Below are 22,104 nucleotides of genomic sequence, written 5' to 3' on the forward strand. Positions count from 1 at the left end.
CCCCCCCCCGCCCCCCTTGCAAGGAACATGTCAGTTTTCACATCTGGGGCAATTCATTTCGTTTCTTTAACATTCACAAACGAGCTCCCGCCCTTTCGTGGCGGTTTGGGTGTCCGGAGTGAGCCGAGGAGGCGGCGGTGGAGGGAGGTTTGGTTTCTCTACCTTCACCTGTGGGTTACCCCCACTCGGTGCCGGGTGCTCACGTCGCTCTACGGGCAAGTTAAGGCTTCCGAGTGGCCGGCGCTGGGCGGGCCGGGCTGGGCGGAGGAGCTGGGCCCCAGCCCGCGGCGGCGCGAGATGCAGCTTCGGGCGACGGCGTTGACAGGGACACACCGCTGTCCCCGGCTTCCGAGCCGGTTGCACAGCTTGCTGACTTCCGCGCTCGGGGCAGAAAGCCCGTGAGAAGGAGGGGGAGCCGGCAGGAGGGAGTCGGGTTCAGGGAGGAGGGGCCGGGGCGCCTCTCGGCCAGGCTGGGGCTGGCGAAGCGCGACCACCCACGGCCCAATTGACGTGTCTGGGGCGGGGGCGGGTGGGGCGGGACGTGAGAGGGGAGCCCAGGTGTTGAGACCACCCCCAAATGCCCGGACCCCACCTCCAGGGGGCATCTCTTGGCCTAAGGGGGCAGGGATGGATGCCCTGCTTGCCAAGAGGGTCTCCTGGGCTTCGGGGTCCAGCTGGGCGGCCACCTCGGCGGGTCGGCGGTGCGCACGGGGCGTCGGGGTTCCAGTGTCTCGGGGTTCCCGGGCCTCGCAGTTGTCAACGAGGTGCCGCCCACGGTGCTTCCCCCCCCCTCGCCCCCCCTCCTCCCCGCCCCTAGCGCGCGGGCCCCTGCGCGACGCCCGGCCCGGCCGGGGCGCGGGGCGGAGCTGGGCTGGGACTGGCTGGGGGCGGCCCCGCCCCGCCCCGGCCTCCGCGCCGGCCCCCGGGGAGGAGCTATGATAATTCCCCTCTCATTAAGGCGCCCGGGTCCCCCGGCGATCGCGGGGACACACGGTGCGGGCGCGGCTCGGGCGCTCCACGGCAGCGGCCTCCGCGCGCGCCCCGCAGTGGCCGCCTCCACCTCGGCGGAGCCGCCGATGCGCGTCCAGTGAGCGGGGCGGCAGGGCCCGCGCGGCGGGGGCGGCGGCGGACGCCTGGCCACCGTGACCCCGATTTTGGATTTACCGCTCGGGGGGTGGGGGGAACCTGGATTTAACTGGCGACTGTTTTGGGGGACTCCGGACGCCATGTTGTGGAAATTAACCGATAATGTCAAATATGAAGAGGACTGCGAGGTGGGTGAGCCGGGGCGCCGGGGTGCAGCCCCGCCCGCCCCGCCCGAGCGCCGTCCGGGAGGCGGGGGTGGGGGGCCGCCGGTCGAGGTCGGGGACGGGAGGGCCGGAGTCCTGCCTCTCGGCCGGCCGGCCGGGGTCGAGTCCTCCGGACACCCCGCAGCCCGGTTCCCGGGGCCTCTTCCCGCAGCGGCCGGCCCTCGGGAGGACCGGCGGGCCCCAGGCCCGCGCCGAGCGGCGGGTCCCACCCGCAGAGCTTACCCGCCGGCCGCCTTCGCCGCGAGCCGCCCTTCTTCCCGAGCTCTGGGGGAGCTCGGCTCGGCCATCTCAGACCCCGCCGTCTCCGTCCGAAGGGTCACCGGGGGGCCGGCCGCCTCCCTGCGGGCGGGCGGGTCACCTGCGCCGCTACCTCCTCCGGGAGGCCGGAGAACAACGGAAGCCTGGCTCGGGCGACGTGGGGGCTGGGGCGCGTCGGGGGGTGCTGGGGCCCGTCGGGGCCGTCCGCCCCGCGAGTGCTCCAGCCTGTCGGACAGGTTGAGCTGGAGTTGGGGAGCGCAGGCGGGAGGGAGGCGGCGAGCGGGAAGAGGAAGAAGACGCGGGCGGGCGGGCGGCGAGCGCCGGGGCGCGTGGAGCGCGGAGCCGGCAAGCCCGAGCGCGCGCGCGCGGCGCCCCCGGGACCGGCGGGGGGCGGCCGCTGCCGGCGCGGCCCCGCGCTCCCGCCAGGGGGCGGCAGCGCCGAGTCCCCCGCGGCCCCCTCCGCCCCGGTGACCCCCGGCACCCGGGCCGACACATCCCTTAGGGATTAAGTCGGTGCGCCCCGGGGCGCGCGGACCAGCGCGGGCACAGTTCCCCGGGTCTCGGGGTCCCCACGCCCGCTGCGGGGGGGGGGGGGCCCTGACCGTGGCGGATCGCGCCTCGCGTTCCTTCCGTCTGGCCTGGCGGGCGAAGGGCACAGCCCGGGGCCGCCGCAGCGGGTTCCTCCTCGCCGAGCCCCCTCGGGCTGTGTTGGGTGGCTGCCACCGCCCTCGAGCGTCCCCTGCCCCGAGGTCCTTGCCCGCAGGGCGTGGAAGGGAGGGTCCCCGGGGCGGGGAGGGCGCGAGCCAGCCTCGCCCGCGCATAAATCGAGCGGGCTGCGGCGAGGCCACACGTGCGGGCGGGCGAGCGGGCCAGCCAGCGCCCGCGGCCAGGGGTTCGCCACCGCCCGGCCTCCTCCGGGGCACCGGCCTTTCCAGCCCCGAGACCCGACGATCGACCCGAATGTCCGCCCGCCCCTCGAGCCTCATGGCGCACGGACCTGCGCTGCGGGGCGTGGGGGACTTTTCCTCCCAGGTCGTAACCCATCCTCTTTCCTCCAGGGGCTCGCCGTGGAGGGCAGAGCCCCCGGGGCGCCTCGCCGGGGGAGGGGGGGGAGGCCGCCGTGGCTCGGGGCGGCCCCTGGGGGCGCAGAGACCCGCAGCAGCCCCCCCTCCCCCGGGGTGGGGCGGCGGGGCGCGCGGCGCTGGCGGGTTCGCCGCACCGGGGTTTTCGTACTAACCGGGTCTCCTCCCTCCGTGTCGCCCAGGATCGCCACGACGCGAGCAGCAATGGGAACCCGCGCATCCCCCACCTGTCCTCGGCCAGCCAGCACCTCTACACCTCCGCGCCCCCCCTGTCCCACTCGGGCGTCTCCGAGTACCAGCCGCCGCCCTACTTCCCGCCGCCCTACCAGCAGCTGGCCTACTCGCAGTCCGCCGATCCCTACTCGCACCTGGGCGAAGCCTACGCCGCCATCAACCCCCTGCACCAGCCCGCGCCCGCCGGCAGCCAGCAGCAGGCCTGGCCGGGCCGCCAGGGCCAGGACGCGGCCGGGCTGCCCCCGCACCACGGGCGCCCGGCCGCGCTGCTGCCGCACCTCGCCGGCCTAGAGGCGGCGGGCGCGGTGGGCACGCGCCGGGACGCCTACCGCCGCTCGGAACTGCTGCTCCCGCACGCGCACGCCCTGGACGCCGCGGGCCTGGCCGAGAACCTGGGGCTGCACGACGTGGCGCACCCGATGGAGGACGTGCAGGTGAGCGCGCCCGCCCGCCGGGGCTCCCCGCGCCGCCCCCGCGCTCCCTCCCCAAACCTAAAGGGAATTCTCTTCTCTCCCCTCCCAGAACGTGGACGACCCGCATCTGCTCCTCCATGACCAGACTGTCATCCGCAAAGGTAAACCGAGTCTCTTCTGGCCTCCCACCTGTGGGAAGGTGGGGGGGGACACTTGGTGGAGTGGAGGGGTGGGCTTCGTGGAACTTTCGAGAGAGAACTCCTCTCTGTCCTGAAGGAAAGCAGACCAGGGAGCCCCTTGGGCGCCCCTTTGAGAAACAGACAGCAACTAGGTTTCAAAGGTTATTATTATTTTTTTTTAATTTGGACAAAGGGGTTTTCGGTGGAAATCAGCGCGGGACGCGCACCGTCTGGTCCCTGTCACCCCTTCCCTGGCTTCAGGGCATCGGGACTTCCAGCCCGGGCCTCCCCTGGGAACGGGGGACTGGGACCCTCTGCGTGGGGGAGGGGCTCCGCTGGGGAAAGCCCGCCAGAGATTTCACACGGTGATTTCATTAATCCCAAATCCATTCGCAGCCACCACCTTCCCGGAGCGATTGGGTCGGTGACAGTTTTAATTGTTGATTGAGAGGGCGTGATTTTTTTCTTTTCCCTCTTGGGGTTTCAGACAGGAATTTTGGAAGGATCCCTAATCCTGACCTGTAAGAAAGGTTTTGAGAAAGTCTGGCCTATCCAATAAACCCAGGACTGGGTGATCTGTTGTCTCTCCCCCCCCCCCCCCCACGCCACCTTGCTTTCTGGTGTTTGCAGGGAGCAAGGGATGAAAAGACAAGTTGGATTACTCTTGAGTGAGTGGTTCATGAAATGAAGTGCTGGTGCTGACAGAATCCTCAGGCTGGCTGTTTTGGGGGAAAGGTAGCTAGGGTTTGTTATGAAATCGGACTGCTTAAATGGATTGTGGGGGTGTGAAGGTTGCCAGGAAATTCGGAAAATGAAATTTCCCACTAAACTTGGACTGAATGGATTACGCAGTGCGCGGAGTGCAGTTCTACCAGAAGGCTTTTGGGGCCGGGTCTGAGGTCTGTGGGTTTAGTTCATGGATTCTAAGGGGGTGGGACTAGTATCAGAGTGTCTTCTGAAGGCAAGTGTTCTAATTAAGCAGATTACAGAGGTAGCCAGGAACTGGGTGGGGGAAAAAAAAAACCATGCTTGGGATCTTGACTAATTAACTTTGCAAGGTGTTAACTTGCGAATTTCACGTTTGATTTCTCTTTGAAGGAAGAATATGATGACTTAGAAAAAGAAAAGGGTGTGTGTGACCAATGGGCCCAGGGTCCAGAGTTTCTTGTCAGAAAATCCACTCGGTTTAGCCCGGTTTCTGGCCGGGAAGAGAAAGGTCTCCGCTCAGAGTGGGCTTTGGTGACCCCCAGTTCTGGTTTCTCCCGGGACAGGTCCCATCTCCATGACCAAGAACCCCCTGGGTCTGCCGTGTCCGAAGGAGCTGGTGGGGGCCGTCATGAACCCCAGCGAGGTCTTCTGCTCGGTCCCCGGGAGGCTGTCCCTCCTCAGCTCCACGTCCAAGTACAAAGTGACCGTGGCTGAAGTGCAGCGGAGGCTGTCCCCGCCGGAGTGCTTGAACGCCTCCCTGTTGGGGGGCGTTCTCCGGAGGTATGGGGGCGCTCGGGGGTCTGCGCTGGGGTGGTTGGTGGTGGATGTACCGGGAACCTGGGAGGTATTTTTAACATTTATGTAACTCGTATCCCTAACGCTGAATTCTAATCGGCTCGGCGAGAGATTTTAGTACACTCCTTCTCTTTTAGAAAGTGCCAAATGCAGAAGGAAGTGTTAAAACACGCTAACAAATTATCATCTGGTTAGGATTGGATTTTACGGGCTAACATCTGTATGAGAAGGGAGGCTTTTATTCACACACACACACACACACACACACACACACACCAGGGAAATGATGGGGTGGGGGGCAGGTACAGTTTCCCTAGTTGACAATGTATTATCTACTGCCCTACAGCATGCAGTGCTTCGTGCTCACCGGAAAATAAAAAGAGGCGGTGGGAGGTTTTTATTCCAAGTTGACAGAGGTTAATTTTTAAAATTATGGTGTACAGATTTCAGCTTTAACAGCACTACCTTAGAAGGTAGTGTTTGTTTTATTATTTTAATGCTGGGGCTGGGGCTTGAACTCGGGGACCTGGGCTCTGTCCCTGAGCTTTTTTTTTTTTCTCCTCAAGGCGAGTGTCCTACACCTTGAGCCACAGCTCCTCTTGGGCTTTTTGGCTGGTTGATTGGAGAGAAGAGTCTTAAGAGACTTAACTTGCCTTTCCTGCCTGGTGGCTTTGAGCCTTGATCCTCAGATCTCAGCCTCCCGAGTATCTAGAATTGCAGGTGTGAGCATCCCGTGCTAGGAAGGTAGAACTTTCAAAGCGTGGAGTGATCTGCTTTATTGAGAGTAGCCACTTCCCTTTCCCCCAGAGCCAAGTCCAAAAACGGAGGGCGATCTCTGCGGGAGAAGTTAGACAAGATCGGCCTGAACCTCCCAGCCGGGAGACGGAAAGCTGCTCACGTGACCCTGCTGACATCTTTGGTGGAAGGTCAGTGCTGCTGGGGGCTCTCGGGAAATGTTTTTAATTTGTGCTGTCTTTCATACTTCTGCACAAGAAAAGCCAGACCGCGACGCTTTTAAGACAGGGTCCCAAGCAGGGAGAGATGAAAGCAAGCTGAATTGTTCTGTTCCTGTTAATGAATCCATTTTGTCTGAAGAGTTCACAGCCCTGTTATCTGACAGCTCCTGGTTTCTGAGTTCCTCAGAGAATCCGTGAGCAAAGGAGTTGGTTTGCTTAACGTCAGATCCATATATACTTCAGATTGGCAAAAAAAAAAAAAAAAAGTTTCCTGTTGGATGGACTGAGATTGAGGGAGCTGATCGGTGACTGTACTTTTTCTTACCATCCTGGTTAGTGGTTAGTTTTCGTGCTGAGCAGAATGGAGTATGTCATTCCCCCCCGCTGGGAGCCTGGCTTGAGGTCCTTGCATGCACCAGCCCCGGCCTAACTTGCCATTACGCCTCCCCATCAAGAGACAAGAAAGCAATAGAATCCCTGCCCAGAGAGAGGCCCTCTCCCCAGTCTTCAGATTATTGTCCCTGTAAATGGCATTTGAGTCTCCTGAATGGAAGACCCTCCCCCCAACCTGGAAAGTAGCCAAGAATGCACTGCAGCCCTTAAAAAGGGGGAGAGGGAAGTAAATTTAAAAAACAAAAAACCACCGAAGCCTGTAAAGCAGCACCTCCTGACTGTGCGGAGGAAGCCACACCGGGCACCGATGCCCGCCCTGGCAGCCGCTCCACCTGCTGCCATGGGTGGGCAACCGCCCCGCCTCCAGCAGTGCCGTGTTCGAAGCCATTTCCTTGGCCTGTGCTGAAACTCTAGGTAGTAGGGCACCATGGTCGACCTTTTAAGGAGAGTCTTCTCAGGCTCTCGCCAGATGCTCCGATGTTTGAGAACAGCTGTCCAGGCCTCCGTGAGGCTCAGTGGCTCAGGCTCACCACCTCACGGAGGCCCCCACCTGGGTCTTGGGGCGGCTCACCGGGCCTGTATCCCTGAACAAGACAGGACAGCCCCCTGCGCCTGGAGTCCTGGCTCCTGGCTTTCTCCTTCTCTTCTCCCGTACTTGGGCTGGGAGTGTGAGCATTCCAAGATGACCTTGCAGGCCTGTGGGCCTGACTTCCTACGGAGACCCACCCTCCCCTTTTTGTTTTGGCAGCAGTGTCTGGGATGGGGTTTAGGACTGAAAGCACACTAGGCCAGTGCTCTATCCGGAGCTCAGATCCCAGTCTTTGTTTGCTTGTTGTTTTCCCCTAAGGCCCAGAGTGGCCTTGAAGGAACCACCCTTCTAGATTAAGCCTCTCAAGTGCTGGGATTACCCACGTTTGTTTACCATTACACCCATGTTAATCTTGTTGCCTCTTTTAAAAGAAATAGGCTGGGAATGTGGTTTCTGGGAAAGTGCTTGCCTAGTGTGCAGGAAGCTCTGGGTTCAATTCCTCTGTATCACCTAAGCAGAAAAAGCCAGAAGGGGCCTGTGCTCAAGTCATAGTGTGCCAGTGTAGAGCACAAGAAGCTCAGGGACAATGCCCGTGCCCTGAGTTTAAGCCCCAGGACTAGAAAAACACAACAAATTAAAAAAATAGTTTATAAATCTGCCTCCTCCTCCTCCTTACTGGGGCTTGAACTCAGGACCTTGTGCTCTTACTTGGCTTTTTCCATTTAACGCTGATACTCATACTTGAGCTACAGCCTTGGTGCTGGTTAGTTGGACATAAAAGTCACATGGACTCATGCCTGGGCTAGCTTTGAACTTTGATCCTCCAGGTCTTGGCTTCCTAAGCAGCTAGGATTATAAATGTGAGCCACCAGTGCCAGTGCTCTACTGGAGTCTCCCCCCCCCCCCCCAATCCCCGTCCCTGGTGCCCTTTTCACTTTTAGTAAGACAAATTGTGTCTGACCTCAGTCTTCCTACCTCCACCTCCTAAGACATCAGAATGTGCCACTAGGTCTGACTGGATCCTAGTTTTACGAAGAAAAGTCATCAGTTTGCTTCTGCCAGACAAGTTCCATCTCCCTAAAACTCCCTGCTACCCAACAAGAGCTAAGATTTATTTCCTCCCCAAAGACAGCCTAGCCTGGCCATGGCTGGTTATCTGCTCATCAGACTGTGGGTGTGTGCCCATTTCACAAACCTACGGAGTCCTAAGTGGGGTGCCGGTGGCTGGCACCTGTAATCTTAGCTACTGGGGAGGCTGAGATCTGAGGATCACAGTTCTAAGCCAGCCTAGGCAGGAAAGTCCATGAGACTCTTCTGTCACCACCAAAAAACCAGAAGTGGAATTGTGTTCAGGCCCTGAGTTCAAGTCCCAGGGACAGTGCATAGAAAGGAGTGATCTTCACACGTGGTATTCCCAGGGCAGAAGGGCTGGCAGAGCCCTCATGACTCTACCCACTGCCTTGTGCCCTGCCTGTGGTTTTACTTTAGGAGGCAGAGTGGCTGGTAGACAATTGATACCAGAGAGAGGGAGGGAGGAAGGGAGGGAGGGAGGGAGGGAAGCAGGACAGTCTTCAGTGGTGGCCACGGCCGTCTCAGAGCCCGAACCTGGTATTGTTGTAGGTGAAGCTGTTCATTTGGCACGGGACTTTGCCTATGTCTGTGAAGCGGAGTTTCCCAGTAAGCCCGTGGCCGAGTATTTAACGCGGCCTCATCTCGGGGGACGGAATGAGATGGCAACGCGGAAGAACATGCTTCTAGCAGCACAGTGAGTAGCGGCCGGTGGCGAGCCCCAGGGTAGAGGGCCCCGTACTGACTGCAGGACGGAAACGTTACCCAGTGGGGCTCTGTGTGCGCATGTGTGTAGCTAGGAAGAGGAAGGCCGGTAGTGCTGACAAATGAGTGCTCTTGGTCTGGCTTTTTTATCCTGTAAAGAGCGATTGCAGCGTTCTTTTGTTGATTTCCATGCAATGATCACAGTAAATGCGTGGGAGACGTGTGGGCAAATCGGCTCCATAGTGACTTTTCATGCAACAGGGGAGTTGCTACTCCCAGAAACGGACCGGCAGTGCACGCACCTTAGAATCCTCAGTGTAGCAGAAGTTGAATCTTGCTGTTCACTGAAGTCAGTGCAAGAGATGAAGCAAGAGCCCAGGGAGCTGGCGGCTCCGCCGTCGCCAGTTTCAGCCACTTGGCGCGCGTCGGTTCTTTGGGCTTCTGATAGCGTTTATTTATGGAAACCAATTTGTACCAAAGTAAACTTGTCCTTTAACCTCTAGGTCCCGGTGACCTTGGCCAGCTGACGGGAGTTAATCCTATTGTCTTTACTAGTGAGCCACACAGAGAGAGATTCTGCTTGGGAGGAGATCTGCCCTGCCTGGGGGGGCGTGGCACCTGGCAGGCACTAAGTGAGGGTCAGACGAAGGTGGTCTCTTGGGGGTGTTGGGAGAACGCGGGGAAGTCTCACCAGGCTCAACCAACTGTCTTCACAGGCAAGTGTGTAAGGAATTCACAGACCTCCTCAATCAAGACCGAACCCCCAACGGGAACAGCAGGCCCACCCCGGTTTTGGAGACCAGCATCCAGAGCTGCCTGTCTCATTTCAGCCTAATTACCCACGGCTTCGGCAGCCAGGCTATCTGCGCCGCCGTGTCCGCGCTGCAGAACTACATCAAAGAGGCCTTGATGGCCATAGACAAATCCTACATGAGCCCCGGAGACCAGAGCCCAGCAGACTCCAAGACTCTGGAGAAAATGGAGAAGCACCGGAAGTGACCGGCGGGGACAGAGAGTTAGAAGCGAAGGGACTGTGAGGCTCTGTCCCCACCGGACAGACAGAGACACTTGGCCTGGGGGAAGAGTGTTCGGTTGTTTCCTTTTTCGTTTTTCCTCTCTTGCTGTCAGAAAGGCCTCCCCTCGTTTCGGGACGCCCGCCTCGCGGGACACGCCACCCCTGCGATTCTGAAGTGTCTCACTTCGGATCGAGGATCCATCCGTCCGTCGCAAAGGTGCCAAGCACGGGGCTTTTGTTTTGTTTTGTGTTTCTGGGTTTCTTGTTGGTTGTTTTGTTTTTCCACTCATTTGGTTTTTGTTTTTGGAACTCCATCCTGAACATGGTGCTACAAGACTTAGAACCTTTGACACCCTGAGCTGCTGATGGCGGATAAATGGATCCATTTCAGAGCCACGATCGCTTTTCATTTTCAGTATTAGCATAAACGGTTGGCTTTTAGGTCCACTGGACATTTACCTAAACATGGGTATTTGTCTGGCATCTTTGGGGATCGGATGGGCCCCCCCCCCACCCCCCCAGCGGGAGGCAAAGGGTCTGTGTCTAGCAAGTCACCACACCTGCAACCCCAGGTTCACAGTCGGGGGGACCTTTGGCTTTAGGAAATGTGTAGAAATACAGCCTGCTGATGATGTCATTTGCTTGTCTTGTCTTTTTTCTTGGAAAGTTGATTCTTTAAAGGGAAGACTCTTTAAAACAGCGTGTTCCTTTCAGGTACTGAAGCTTTATTTGCATATTTATTTCAGATCTTGATTGTTGTTGTTTTTTTTTTCCTTCTCTCCATTAAACTTGAAAAGGGCTGGCAGGAAGTGTCAGCTGCGGCCTGCCACCTCCCAAGTCCCTGCAGAGACTCTGTATTTTGAGAAACTGTATTGACTGTACAGATTTTATTTATGCATAATTTAATGGGGTCTGTAAATACTGGCATACTTCTTAAAACTTTGGGGGGACATGGGACCGGATTTAATATTTTAATGGTGATGGGTAGTCTATGGCACATCTTTGAATTTTATTCGGATATACACAGGGTATGAAGAATGAAGAAAATACTTGGCTTCGTTTATGGTGTGTAGCAGGTACTACTTAATTCGAGCTCTCTGTCCAAAAAAAAAAAAAAAGCAATAAGTTTGTGCCTCATCCCTTTGGGGCTGAACTCTATGAATGTGTGGTGTAGCTCGTGTGGGTGAAATGGAGACTTGGAATTGAACTTCGCGCTCGGAAATGTTCCCCAAGTAAGTGTTGTATGTATGATACCTGTATAATAATAATAAAAAAAATATTCTCAATAGACTGACGGCCTGGTTCTAACCCGGTACTCTCTCAATCTCTCCCTCCCTCTCCTTCGCTTTTCTCGCTCTCCCCCCCCTCCCCCGCCCATCTCCAGTTTTATTTCTCTCCCTGGCAACACTGCTGGGGGGGGGGGCTGGGGGAGGTTGCCAAGTGTTTGCTGCTGCGTCTCCGGCTGGCAGTGCCATCCTCCTGTCTGGAGTGTTAGGGAATACCAGGGACCGTCAACTGGCTTAGAGAAGGGAGGGCCAGCTGTTTTGAGTCTGTGTGCCGCTACTGGGGCTTGGACTCGGGGCCTCACATTTTTAGCGTGTTCTGTTAAAGGCTGGCGCTCTACCACCTGAGCCACACCTCCACTTCTGGCATTTTCTGGCTGCTTGGAGATAAGGTGTCTCTCAGAGTTGTCTGCCCAGGGTAGCTTTGAACTGGGACCTTCAGATCTCAGCCTCCTGAGTAGCTGGGATTAGAGGCGTGAGCCACTGGCACCTGCCACCCAACATGTTCTGTGTCTGTGCTGGATGGAGGTTGCACCGCGGGTGTTGGGCATGCTGAGGTATATGCATCAGGACCAGCCGGTGGAGAACGGAGTCTTAGGCCCGGCTCCTGCTGGGCACGTGTGTTGCTGTCTGGTGTTGAGGTGACTGCAAGTATTCCCAGGCAGCTTCTGGGGGTGGGGGTGGGGGTGGGGGTGGGGGGGGCCTGGAATCCAGCCACAAGCCAGCGGTAAAAGGTGTGGAAGGCAGGGTAGCAGCGAGGATTTCTCCATCTCAGGAAGTTCTGACCCTTGTCTACCCAGGTATCCTAGTCACCTGGCCTGCCTGCAGGGGGAATCGGAGATGGGGTCCCCCTTGGGGAGAGGGGGCTCCTCTCCGGCTGAAGTGCCCTGGCCTTTCCTCCAGGAAGTGGCGTGTTTGTAGTTTGGCATGTGTGGCCCAGCTTCAAAGGGACGTGGGAGAGAAAGGATTTTCCACATTGGATAAGGCTATCGCTTCAGCTCGGGTCTCATAATCCTTAATTCATAATTCTCTATGAAACGCTCCGTGATGCTTGACTTAATGTTGGCATTGGATGGCCCAAAGTAATTTAAGCTCTGCCAACTTCAAACTTGGCTCTTGGCAGCTCAACGTTCCCATTAAGTTGGATTTATCCGGCTGATATGTCAAGATCACAATTGTGTTGCTTTAAAGCGGCGAAAAGAGGTCTTAGGTTGGCAGTGATTTCTCAATCGAGACTTAGGACATGGGTGTTAGTTAGACGGAAGTCACGGGGGCCGAGGGGAAGAGGAGGATGGGTTTCTTATCGATAACCTGCTTTTGGACTAGAAGTTGGCTTGGAGGAGCTGTGCCGAATTGTGCTGCAAGACAATGAATGTTCTGGAAACATCCCAAAGTCAATCCGGGACGGGAGAGTGAGTCACAGGCAGGACCGGGCCCCCCTCCTGCTTGCGTCCCTGGATCTTTGCGCCCTCTGGACGTGCAGAGACAGCGGGCTGTGCCCCTGGGGCCCCGGGGTACCAGGATAACGAGAGTGAGGTGCTCCAATCCCAGCCTCGCAGGAGGCGGAGATCTGAGGTTCAAAGCCAGCTCAAACGGAATGTCAATGAGCCTCATCTCCAATGAGCCAGCAAAAGAGCCGGACGTGGAGCTGTGGCTCAAGTGGCTGAACACCAGCCCTGAAGAAGCCAAGAATGAAAGCAAGACCCTGAGTTCCAGCCCCAGTACCGAAAAAGAGAGAGCGAGGAAGGCAGGCAAGAAGGAAGGAAGGGAGGGAAAGAACAATAGAGTAACAGTGTTTCTGTGTGGTCCACTTGGGCTGAAGGGGGCCATGGTGGGCTGGGGAGCCCATCACCCAGAGCTCACGCCCATGGCGGGTGGCCATTCCAATGGACTCTGTATTTCCCGGCTGGCTCTGAGGCCTGGCCCGTTCTGGGGGCCGTCCCTCTTCTTCTGCAGATGGCACACCTGCGAGTCCTGCGCCATTCCACCCGCAGCCACGGCTGTCTTAGCTTGCACGTGTGTGCGATTTACGCGGTGGCCGAGGCTGTTTCTCATTTGAAACCATTCCATAACAATGACAGTCCTTCCTGATGTTCTCTCTCCTGGGGTGGTGGGGGTCTAGCGGCGGGCTGGGCTCTGAGACCTCAACTTCCTGGATCTGAAGGTTGAAAACCAAAGCGAAACAAGGTCGGGTCATGGAAGGGCAAGGGACAAAGAGAAGCTTCTCTGAGGCCAGGCCCGAGCCCAATGCCCGGCTCCTCTGGAGATCACTGGCAACGCCACCTCCCGAAGGGCTGGCGGTGGCTTCCAGAACCGGGGCTCTTCGGCCACCTAGCCCGCGGGGGCAGCCAGGCTGGCCTGCCTTGATGAGCAGGGCACAGCTTGGACGTGGCTGTCACTGGCCCCATGGAAGAGCCGGGGGCGGGGGGGGGGGGTCCCTTGGGGCCCGACAGCGGTGGGTTCTGTGCCCTGCATGGCGGTGCCGTCTCCATGCCCACCGGGGCCCAGTGGACCCAGTGGGCTCCCCACTGCCACGGGGGCGGGGGTCTTACTCTTCCCAGAGGGGTGCACTCTAGGACCATGATGGCTTCCCTTCCTCCAGATAAACCCGTGTGTTTCTCTTCCAGCTGACCGTCCCCACCTGTTCTCTGAGATCTGTGCCTCACTCTGCTGGGAGGAATGGTGACACCCAGAGCTTCCAGACCCTGACCCCTTCCCGGCTCTGCCAACCCAGGCTGGCATGGCACCCACTGCCCATCGGATGACGGAAGGCCGACTGCACCTTGAACCTTTCTGTCTCAATCCTCTGCAGAGGAAAATGACCTGGTGACTTTCTTTTGGGTCGGTCATGGGGTTTGAACTCTGGGCCTGGGCATTGTCCCTGAGCTCTTCATCTCCAGGTTAGTGCTCCACCACTTGAGCCACAGCACCACTTTTGGTTTTTTTGGTGGTTCATTGGAGACAAGCGTCTCATGGACCTACCCTGGTTGGCTTTGATTCTAGTTCCTCAGACCTCAGCCTCCTGTGTAGTTAGGATGACAGGCCTGAGCCCCAACACCACGTGACTTTTGAGATGGCTGTTACGTCAGAGCCTGGGTTTCAAGAGTGTGCTGTTGTTCTGGGCAGCGGTGTAAGCTTCCCTGGACAACATCTCTGTGGATGGTTCCAGTACCAGTGTGGAACTTGGGTAGAGTTAAAGGTGTAACTCCAGGGGCCTGACCAAACAATAGCTTTGCTAAGAATGTCTGCGAGGTCAGATCTATGGTGATTTGATTTAGGGTCAAGCTGAATGTCATCTCACTCCTGTAATCCTAGTGTCTCAGGAGGCTGAGATCTGAGGATAAAGGTTCAAAACTAGCTTGGTTAGAAAAACATGAGCGATTCCTAGCCATCCAAAAAAGGCAGAAGTGCAAATATGGCTCGAAGGGTAGAATGCCTGTCCTGAGTGGAAAAACAAGGGGTGGCACCTTGGCCTTGAGTTCCAGCCCCACTGCCGGAGTGCGTGCACACACACAGACAGGCACACACAATCATACAGCCACAGCTATGCCAAACCGAAGTGTGGCACGGTCTAGCACGTTTTCCCCTGTGGTTCGTAAGGTGTGGGGGTGGAATCTGTGCCCTTGTGTGCGGATAGTGACAATTTGCAGTGCTGTGTGTTTATGGCAGCCAGGACTGGCTTTGAACTCCGGTTCCTCTTGCCTTCATCTCCTAAGTGCTTCCAGGTTGGTAGGCCTGGCTCCATTTTGTTCTTCCTGTTCTTCCTTCTCACCTCTCACCTCCCAATCAGCCGTTCCCCGGCTGTGGGTCCCTTTGGATCCTGCTGTGTTTTCTAGAATGTTCCATGAGCAGCAACAGGCCTCCTTCTCAGTCCAGCGTGTTGGCAGTTTGTTCCTTTCCTTCCTCTGCCAAGCCAAACTCTGCTGTCTGGATATGCCACCAGGTGTCTAATCCCCAGAGAGAGATCCCCTGACCGGCCCCCTCCCAGCTCCCTACCTGCCAGGATCTAGGTGTTGGGAGGGGGCAGGGCCACATCTGCCTTGCGGTTCCCCCCCTCACCTGGGCAGGGGCGGGAGGAGGGGACAGCTGGGTCCCTGGCCTCCATCTTGTGATCCCAGGGCGTCTCTCTCACACGGTCCCGGGTTCCGTGTTCCCTCTGTGGAAATCGGCTTTCACCTGGAGCCAAAGCCTGGCGCAGGCTCCCGTCCTGGCGATTGCGCGCGCGCCCCAGGCCGCGCCCAGCACCTCAGGTTTATTTTTGTCAGGTTCGCCTGCCTGCCAATGTATGGAGAGGAGGGAATAAGAGGATGAGGGCCGGGACAGGAAAGAAAGGGCAACCTGAGAAAAACCAAAATTAAAAAGCAATCCAAAGTGCAGGCTGGAAATCACCAGGGGCTCAGGTGTGTGAGATGGGGCAGCGGGGTTGGGGGGGGGGGTTCAGGGGCTATCACCTGAACCCAAGTCAGAATGGCTCCAGATTCTCCTTCTCCTCCTCCTCCTCCTCCTCCTCCTCCACCTCCTCTTCCTCCCCCCCCCCCCCCCAGCTACCACTGGGCTATGTCCTCCTCCTCCCAGGACTGGCTGCCCTGAACCCCAAGCATTCTCTCTGGTCTCCCTGTGTGTCTCGCCCTGGGCAGCCTGAGGCCCCGGCAGAAACGCCCGACGTAATCACGGCGTCAAGCTGTTCCGTGGTGTCTCCTCCCACCCGAGGCAAGGGGCCTCACGGCCCCTCACTCGCGTGGGACTGGGGCTGAGGCCGGCTGGGCCCTGCCTCAGGAACTCGCACCTGCGGCCCTGCCTTGAGGACTTCCCGACAGCTCCAGGAACCCCTCCTACACCTCCTAGAGGGCGTGGGCATAGTGCAATTTGGTGTGCTAGCCAGCTCTTGGGTTCCTCTCCCTCAGGTGAAATTCGAATTCCACCCTAATTTTCACCTGTCTTGAAATATTCGTGTTTCATTGTTTTTTCAACCGTTAAAACATGCAAAAGGTAAGCCGGGCACTGGGGGCTTTCTCCTGTAATCCTCGTACCCAGGAGGCTGAGATCTGAGAATTGGGGTTCACAGCCAACCTGGCCAGACAAATCTGAGAGACTCTTCACTCCAGCTAAGCAGCAAAGAGCCAGAAGTGGAGGTGTAGCCTTGAGCAAAAGACCCTGAGGGGCGGGGAGTGTGGCTTAGCGGTACAGTGCTTGTCCAGCATGCACAAAGCCCTGGGTTCAAGCCCCAGGACTGGAAAAAAAATGAGACCCTGAGTTCAAGCCCTAGTACTAGGATGTATGCACGCGCGCACACACACATGCACGCGCACACACACACATGCACGCACAGAGTGCAAACTAGCTGCTTGAGGTGGTACATTCCTGCCATTCCAGCTACTTAGGAAGCTAAAGCAGAAGTACTGCTGGAGCCCGGGAGTTTGGGGCTAGCCTGGGCACCATCCCCCACTCATCTCAAAGAAAGAAATACAATAAACAAAATCTAAGCCCCCAAATTCAGAGGTATAGCTCAGCGCTAGAGCTCTAGAGGTCTAGTACTGCCCAGAGCTTTGGGCTCCCCTCCTACGAGGGCCACAAAGCTGACCAGAGCTGACTAGAGCCAACCAGAGCCAACTAGAGCCAACCAACAGCAACTAGAGCCAACCAAAGCTGACCAGAGCCAACCAGAGCTAACCAGAACCAACCAAAACAAACCAAAGCTGACCAAAGCCAACCAGAGCCAACCAAAGCCAACCAAAACAAAGCAAGCCAGCAGTGCAGCCATGTCTCCACAGAGAGGCCACAGGTTTGAACTTTGTTTCCCCTAGTAATCTGGCTCAATGCAGGGCGTGCTGTGAAATGGCCACTTCCTCAATCCTATCCACAGGGGGGGAGGTGGCGGTGAAGGCTAGCTTGGTCAGGAGAGCAAACGCCATGGAGCAGTGATCTGGGAGCTTTCAGCCACCCTGGGAGAAACAGATACCATTAGCTGCATGGTGTCAGGAAGGCCAGAGAATGAATACAAGGGGTGGGGGAGCATGCAGCCAGAGGTGTTGTGCTGAAGAGCTGCCAGGCTGGGTGAGAGGCACTGTTAGCCCTTGGCAAGGAGATATAAACTCTACAGACTAGCTTCAGGTCTTGCCCATTCTTCTGGGTGGGCTGGGGAAGGATGACTGAAGGAGGGACACTGAGTTGTTTTTTTTTTTCTTCTAGAAAAATGACCAGCTAGCCCACTGGCCATACCGCACGAAAGGGAAGAGAGGGCTAATTTCTTCCAAGAAGCCAGGAAGAAAGCCAGCCCCGGGTGACGACTTGGGAGGCGGAGAGTTGAGGATCACCATTCAAAGCCAGTCCGGACAGACAAGTCGGGGAGACGGTGATGGCCAATCAGCCAGAAAAGAGCTGGAAAGAAACTGTGTGGCTCAAGTGGTAGATCACCAGCTTTTGGTGAGAGAGCTAAGGGACAGCAGCCGGGCTCTGGGTTCAAGCCCAGCCCCAGCACAGAAAGAAAAGAAAAGAGAGAGGAGGAAGAAAGAAAGAGCGAGAGAGAGAGAGGGGAAGACATCCCTTCCCGTCACACCATTGTCATTTCGTATAAAGTGGGGCTCACGTGGCACCAAAGGCGTGGAGGTGCCCTTGTGTTCCGGCCCCTTCTCAGGCCCCTGGCTTGCGTGCTGCCGTCCCCTTTCCCATCTGCTGCCTGGCTTGCTCAGCTGTCCAGGGCGCGTGGCCAGCGGAGGGCCCTGACCCCCGGGTCATCTCTTGGGCCTAGCGCATCCCTGTCCCCGGCTGTTGCCCCGGCGGCTCCCCCACGGCTTTCCGTGAGGCACTGCGGGGGTGGGGGGGCCCCCCATGGAGCCCACTGGGGTCCACGGCCAGGTCAAGGACTCAAGGCGTGGTGCCTGCAGGGCCGGAGAGCCCCCGGCCGCCACCCCAGCCTCCAGCCGGGCCGGTCCCAGCTGTGGGGCACACCCCTGGATGGCGGCCCGGTGGGGCGGGGGAGATTTGACTGGATCTCCATTTCTGAAACTCATCCTGGGGTGGGGGGGGAAGCACTGCCATGGGGCTGGCCAGGTTCCCCAGGAGAGCACTCGGGGAAGGGACAGGGACCTCTGGGCGGGGCTGGCCTTGTCCCCTGGGAACTGACGGGTGGGGCAAGGTGGGGCTCTTCAGACCCTTATTGACTGTCAACAACAGAAAGAGCCGATCAAAGGTTGCTTTGGTTTGGGGAGGGGGGACCAGCTGGTGAATGACTCTCATGTGCCCCAGGAGTGATTTAAAAGAAAATAGTAGCGGTTCCGAGCTGAGGATGGGGTTGAAGGCAGCCAGGGTGGGAAAGACTGGGAGACACTGGCCTCCAACGAACCACCAGAAAACCGGAAGCGGAGCTGTGGCTCAGAAAAGCAGAGCTCTAGCCTTGAGCCCAAGGGCTCCAGACAGCGCCCAGGCCCTGAGTTCAAGCCCCATGAGCCCCAGCCCAGGGATCCCCCGTGACCCAGAGGCTGAGGGGAAAATGAGGGGTGCTCAGTGCAACTGTGGCCCGTGAGGGTGAAGCATTTCCAGGGTGTCTGATGACCTAGCTGCCATATTGACCTCCAGAGACAGTGACCTGGAAGTGCTTCCTCAATACCCACCAGGCTAGGTCTTCCACTGTGGCTAGTTCCAGAGGTTCCTCATGGAGACTCGCCCACCCCACCCCACCCCGCCTTCTCCCAGACCTTCTCTCCACCCCCAGCCCGCACCCCACCCTTCCACGACCTCCTGGGCAGGGGCAGACCTCTGACCAGCAGGACGCCATGCAGGCCCCCTACGCTAGAGATCTGGAGTCTGGGCGTGCAGACCCAGGGCTTGTCCCGTGACCCGGGGCGGGGGGGGGGGGGAGGGGGGGTAGTCATGCTAGTGCCCTAAACATCCGGAGCAGGAACCTTCCAGATGGAGACCGGTGGGGACCTGGAGGACCGCAATGGACAAAGAAAGCAGCAGAAGAATGGAAACGTGGGTCTCCATTCAGGGGCAGACGCCGGGAGGGAGGTGGAGATAAGCTAAACCGATCAGAAGAGGCGGCGGCGTGGCGCGCCCGCCTATAATCTCAGCCCTGGGATCTTAAGTTTAAGGCCAGCCCCATCAAGCAGAGCCGCCACAAAAAAGGACGGGTGGAGAATGGCTGCAGGTTTAGCATTCTAGATCATTCCAGGAGGTAAGTCTGGAGGGTGGAGGGAGTATGTACAGTCACCCAGAGAGCCCCAGGAATGATCAGAAATGGAGGTGTGGGGAGGAGCGGGGTGGCTAGGGCACAAAGGAAAAAGGGGGCTCCCGGAGTTCTTCCTGGGCACGGGAACCCCATGTTTTCTCATTGCTGTGGGCAGCAGGCGCCTGCCCTTCGTCCAGCCGGGGGACCCTGGGCCCCCAGATGCCGTGCGGAGCACAGGACGTGGCCCGGGTCTGCTCACGTAGGCCGGGGGCCACCGTGTCCCCAACTGTTTCCCCAAAGCTGGGGCCAGGGCCCACACCTGGGGGATCCATGTGGGGGTGAGGTGCCAGACTTTGAAGTCAGGCCCCACCACGTGAACCCCATTTTAGAATCGAACCCTGAGCCAATCAGACAGGGGTACCAGGTGAGACACAAGGGGAGCCGTCCCGTGTGGATTTCAGACAAGCAACCGAAATCCTGGGTGCGCGTCAGTGCGTCCTGAGTAGTGCGGATTTCTACTGGCAAAAATCTGGTAATGGAGCTGGAGAGAAGCTAAGGCCCCACTGAAAAGTAGGGGGCTGGAGCTGCACCCCTCTCTGAACTGGTTTCCTTTCTTGACCGCAACGGAGAGCCAGGGCGCACGGGGTTGGCATTGTACTTATTTGTCTGTTTTTAGTGATTGTCGGAGTCAGCCTCGGGCCTCGAACCTGAGCCCTGCCTGCCAGCTGGGCGGAGTGGCGGAGGGGATTCCAGGCGTGGCCGCTACCCCGGCTTCTGGGCCCCGAGGACCCCCGCTGCGGAGGAGGAGCAGCAGGGCTCCGGACCTGCCCAGCCCGGTCTGCGTTCCCACGGGGTCCCTAGGCCGTCACCCCTCAGATTCCTGGGGTACAGAGAACCTCGGCCTGCCCCCAGAACGCCACCTTGGTGCTTCTGTTCCAGACACACACAAAATAACTGCTACCAGGGCTGGGAGAGTCTGAACCCCGGGCAGCTTGGAGGGAGGGAGGCCGCCCCCTCCCCCCCCCCCCCCCCGCACCGCCCCGGGGCAGCAGTCAGTCCAGGGGGCTCAGCCCAGAGACCCCAGCAGCTGCAGCCTCTTCCACCGCCCAGGGGCTGTCCCGAGGCCCCATCTGAGCTGGCCCAGGGCCGGCTGTCCTGGCTGCCGGTCGAGCTTGGAGCCAGCTGGGTGCTCGGGAACTGGGCACCCCAAGCCAGCCCACATTCAGCGTGTGCACTGCACACACGCACACACACACACACACACACACACGCCTGACCTCTGCTTCCCCCAGCCGGGGCCAGGCGGCTTCCTTCCCGGCTTCCCCTCCCGGCACGGAAGCTCCAGCCCGGATGGATGGATGGATGGATGGAGTCACCTTCCCGAGCTAAGTCAGGTGGGCTTTCACCGAGACATTAGGATGGGCCTCCCTCCCTCCCCTCCCCTCCCCCCTCCCTCCCGCCCTACCTCCCCCGCCTCCATTTTCCTGGTAATTTTGCGTATGTGTGTAAGTTCCAGTGGCTCATGTCTACAATGTTATTACCTGATTAGAAAGAGCAGCGAGATCCTCCGGGATGTGTCCGAAGTCTGAATGTGAAGAATCAGCGCGACGTCACCAAGGACCCTGGGCCTGGACGGCGCGGGTGCCAGATACGCTCGACACACGATCGCCACCAGGTCCCCAGGTGAGTTCCCCGACCTGCGACCTGCGCTTCCTTCTCTTTCTTTCCCCTAATTCAGGGAGTACATTTCTTTGTGGACAGTGTCACCCCTTCTCCATCTTCCTCTTGAACAGGTGAGGCTGGGATGGAACCTATGGTCCCCCCCAGGTGGCTGTGATTACAGGCGCGTGCCATTGTTTGGACTTAGGTTCTTGTTCTCGCAACGCAGGCGCTCTACCACTTGAACCACGCCTCCAGCCCACAGCCGGTTTTTTTTTTGCTGGTTCTGGGGCTTGAACCGACGGTCTGGGTGCTGTCCTTGAACCTCTTTTGCTCAAAGCTATCACTTGAGCCTCATTTCGGGCCCTTTCTGGGTAGCGTATTGGAGAGAAGGGTCTCACGGACCCTGCCGTCCAGGCTGGCTTTGGATCACTACCCTGCTTGGATCTCAGGCTCCTGACTAGCTGGGATTATAGGCGTGCGCCACTAGAGTGTGCACGCCTCCCCGGAGAAGGGTTCTGGGCCTGGGAGACGGGAGGAGCTGAGCACCCCGGCTTGGACGGCGGGACCTTGGCTGTCCGGCCTGAGTTTCTTGGTCTTCTGAAGTGGGGGATGATGTCCACGGCTGGTTCTTGCTGGGGCGGGGTGGGGGGGCAGGCATGAATATGGGGAGCCTTCCGATGGAGCCGGCAAGGCCTCAAGTGGCTGAGAAACCTTGTCAGGCCTTGCTCCGACGTGCCGGGAATGCACGCACCCTCTGCACCCATCTCCCCCACCTGAGCAACACAACGCCTGCAGGGCAGCCCAGGCCTCGGTCCCGCCCCTGGACCCCGGTGACCCCTGCTGCACCGGGCTGACGGGCCAGTTGCCAACAAGCTGCTCAAGCGGCACCGTGTGCAGCAGGAGAGGCTGGCCAAGCCATCTGCCAGCCGCCCGGCACAGCCCGCCAGGCCGGGCAGAGGCTGCATGCCGGCTGGGCGGAGGGAGCCAGCCAAGGTAAACGGCTCCTTTGGCAGGGACAAGCCGGCCAGCAGAGAGGCTTGGCTCTCACCGAGTGCCCCCCCCCAAGTACCCCTCCTCAGCAACGACTGAGACCCCCCAATGCACCCCCCCATCTTCACGCCTTTCACCAACGAATTTCTCTTCCCTTTCTCCTTCCTCCCTTCCTCTCTCTTTTCTTTCTTTCTTTCCCTCTCCTCTCCTCTCCTCTCCTCTCCTCTCCTCCCTCCCTCCCTCCTTCCTTACCTCCCTCCCTCTCTTCTTTCTTTCTTTGTCAGTACCAGAATTTGAATTTGACCCAAGTCCTCCTTCTGGCTTTGCCTGGCTGGTGCTCAACCCCTCAAGCCACGC

The 22,104-nt window shown here is 58.6% G+C and overlaps 1 protein-coding gene across 1 annotated transcript; it reads left to right on the forward strand.

Annotated features, from left to right (window-relative positions):
• Positions 1-1,081: 1,081 nt before the first annotated feature.
• Tfap2c (transcription factor AP-2 gamma) lies at positions 1,082-9,629 on the forward strand. Its single transcript, XM_048347508.1, has 7 exons — positions 1,082-1,274; positions 2,833-3,318; positions 3,407-3,458; positions 4,748-4,964; positions 5,787-5,905; positions 8,478-8,622; positions 9,347-9,629. Exons 1-7 carry the CDS (start codon positions 1,227-1,229, stop codon positions 9,627-9,629), a joined length of 1,350 nt encoding a protein of 449 aa, XP_048203465.1. The 5' UTR covers positions 1,082-1,226.
• Positions 9,630-22,104: the final 12,475 nt, after the last annotated feature.

Source organism: Perognathus longimembris, chromosome 6 (assembly GCF_023159225.1).
Source record: "Perognathus longimembris pacificus isolate PPM17 chromosome 6, ASM2315922v1, whole genome shotgun sequence".
Classification (NCBI taxonomy): domain Eukaryota; kingdom Metazoa; phylum Chordata; class Mammalia; order Rodentia; family Heteromyidae; genus Perognathus; species Perognathus longimembris.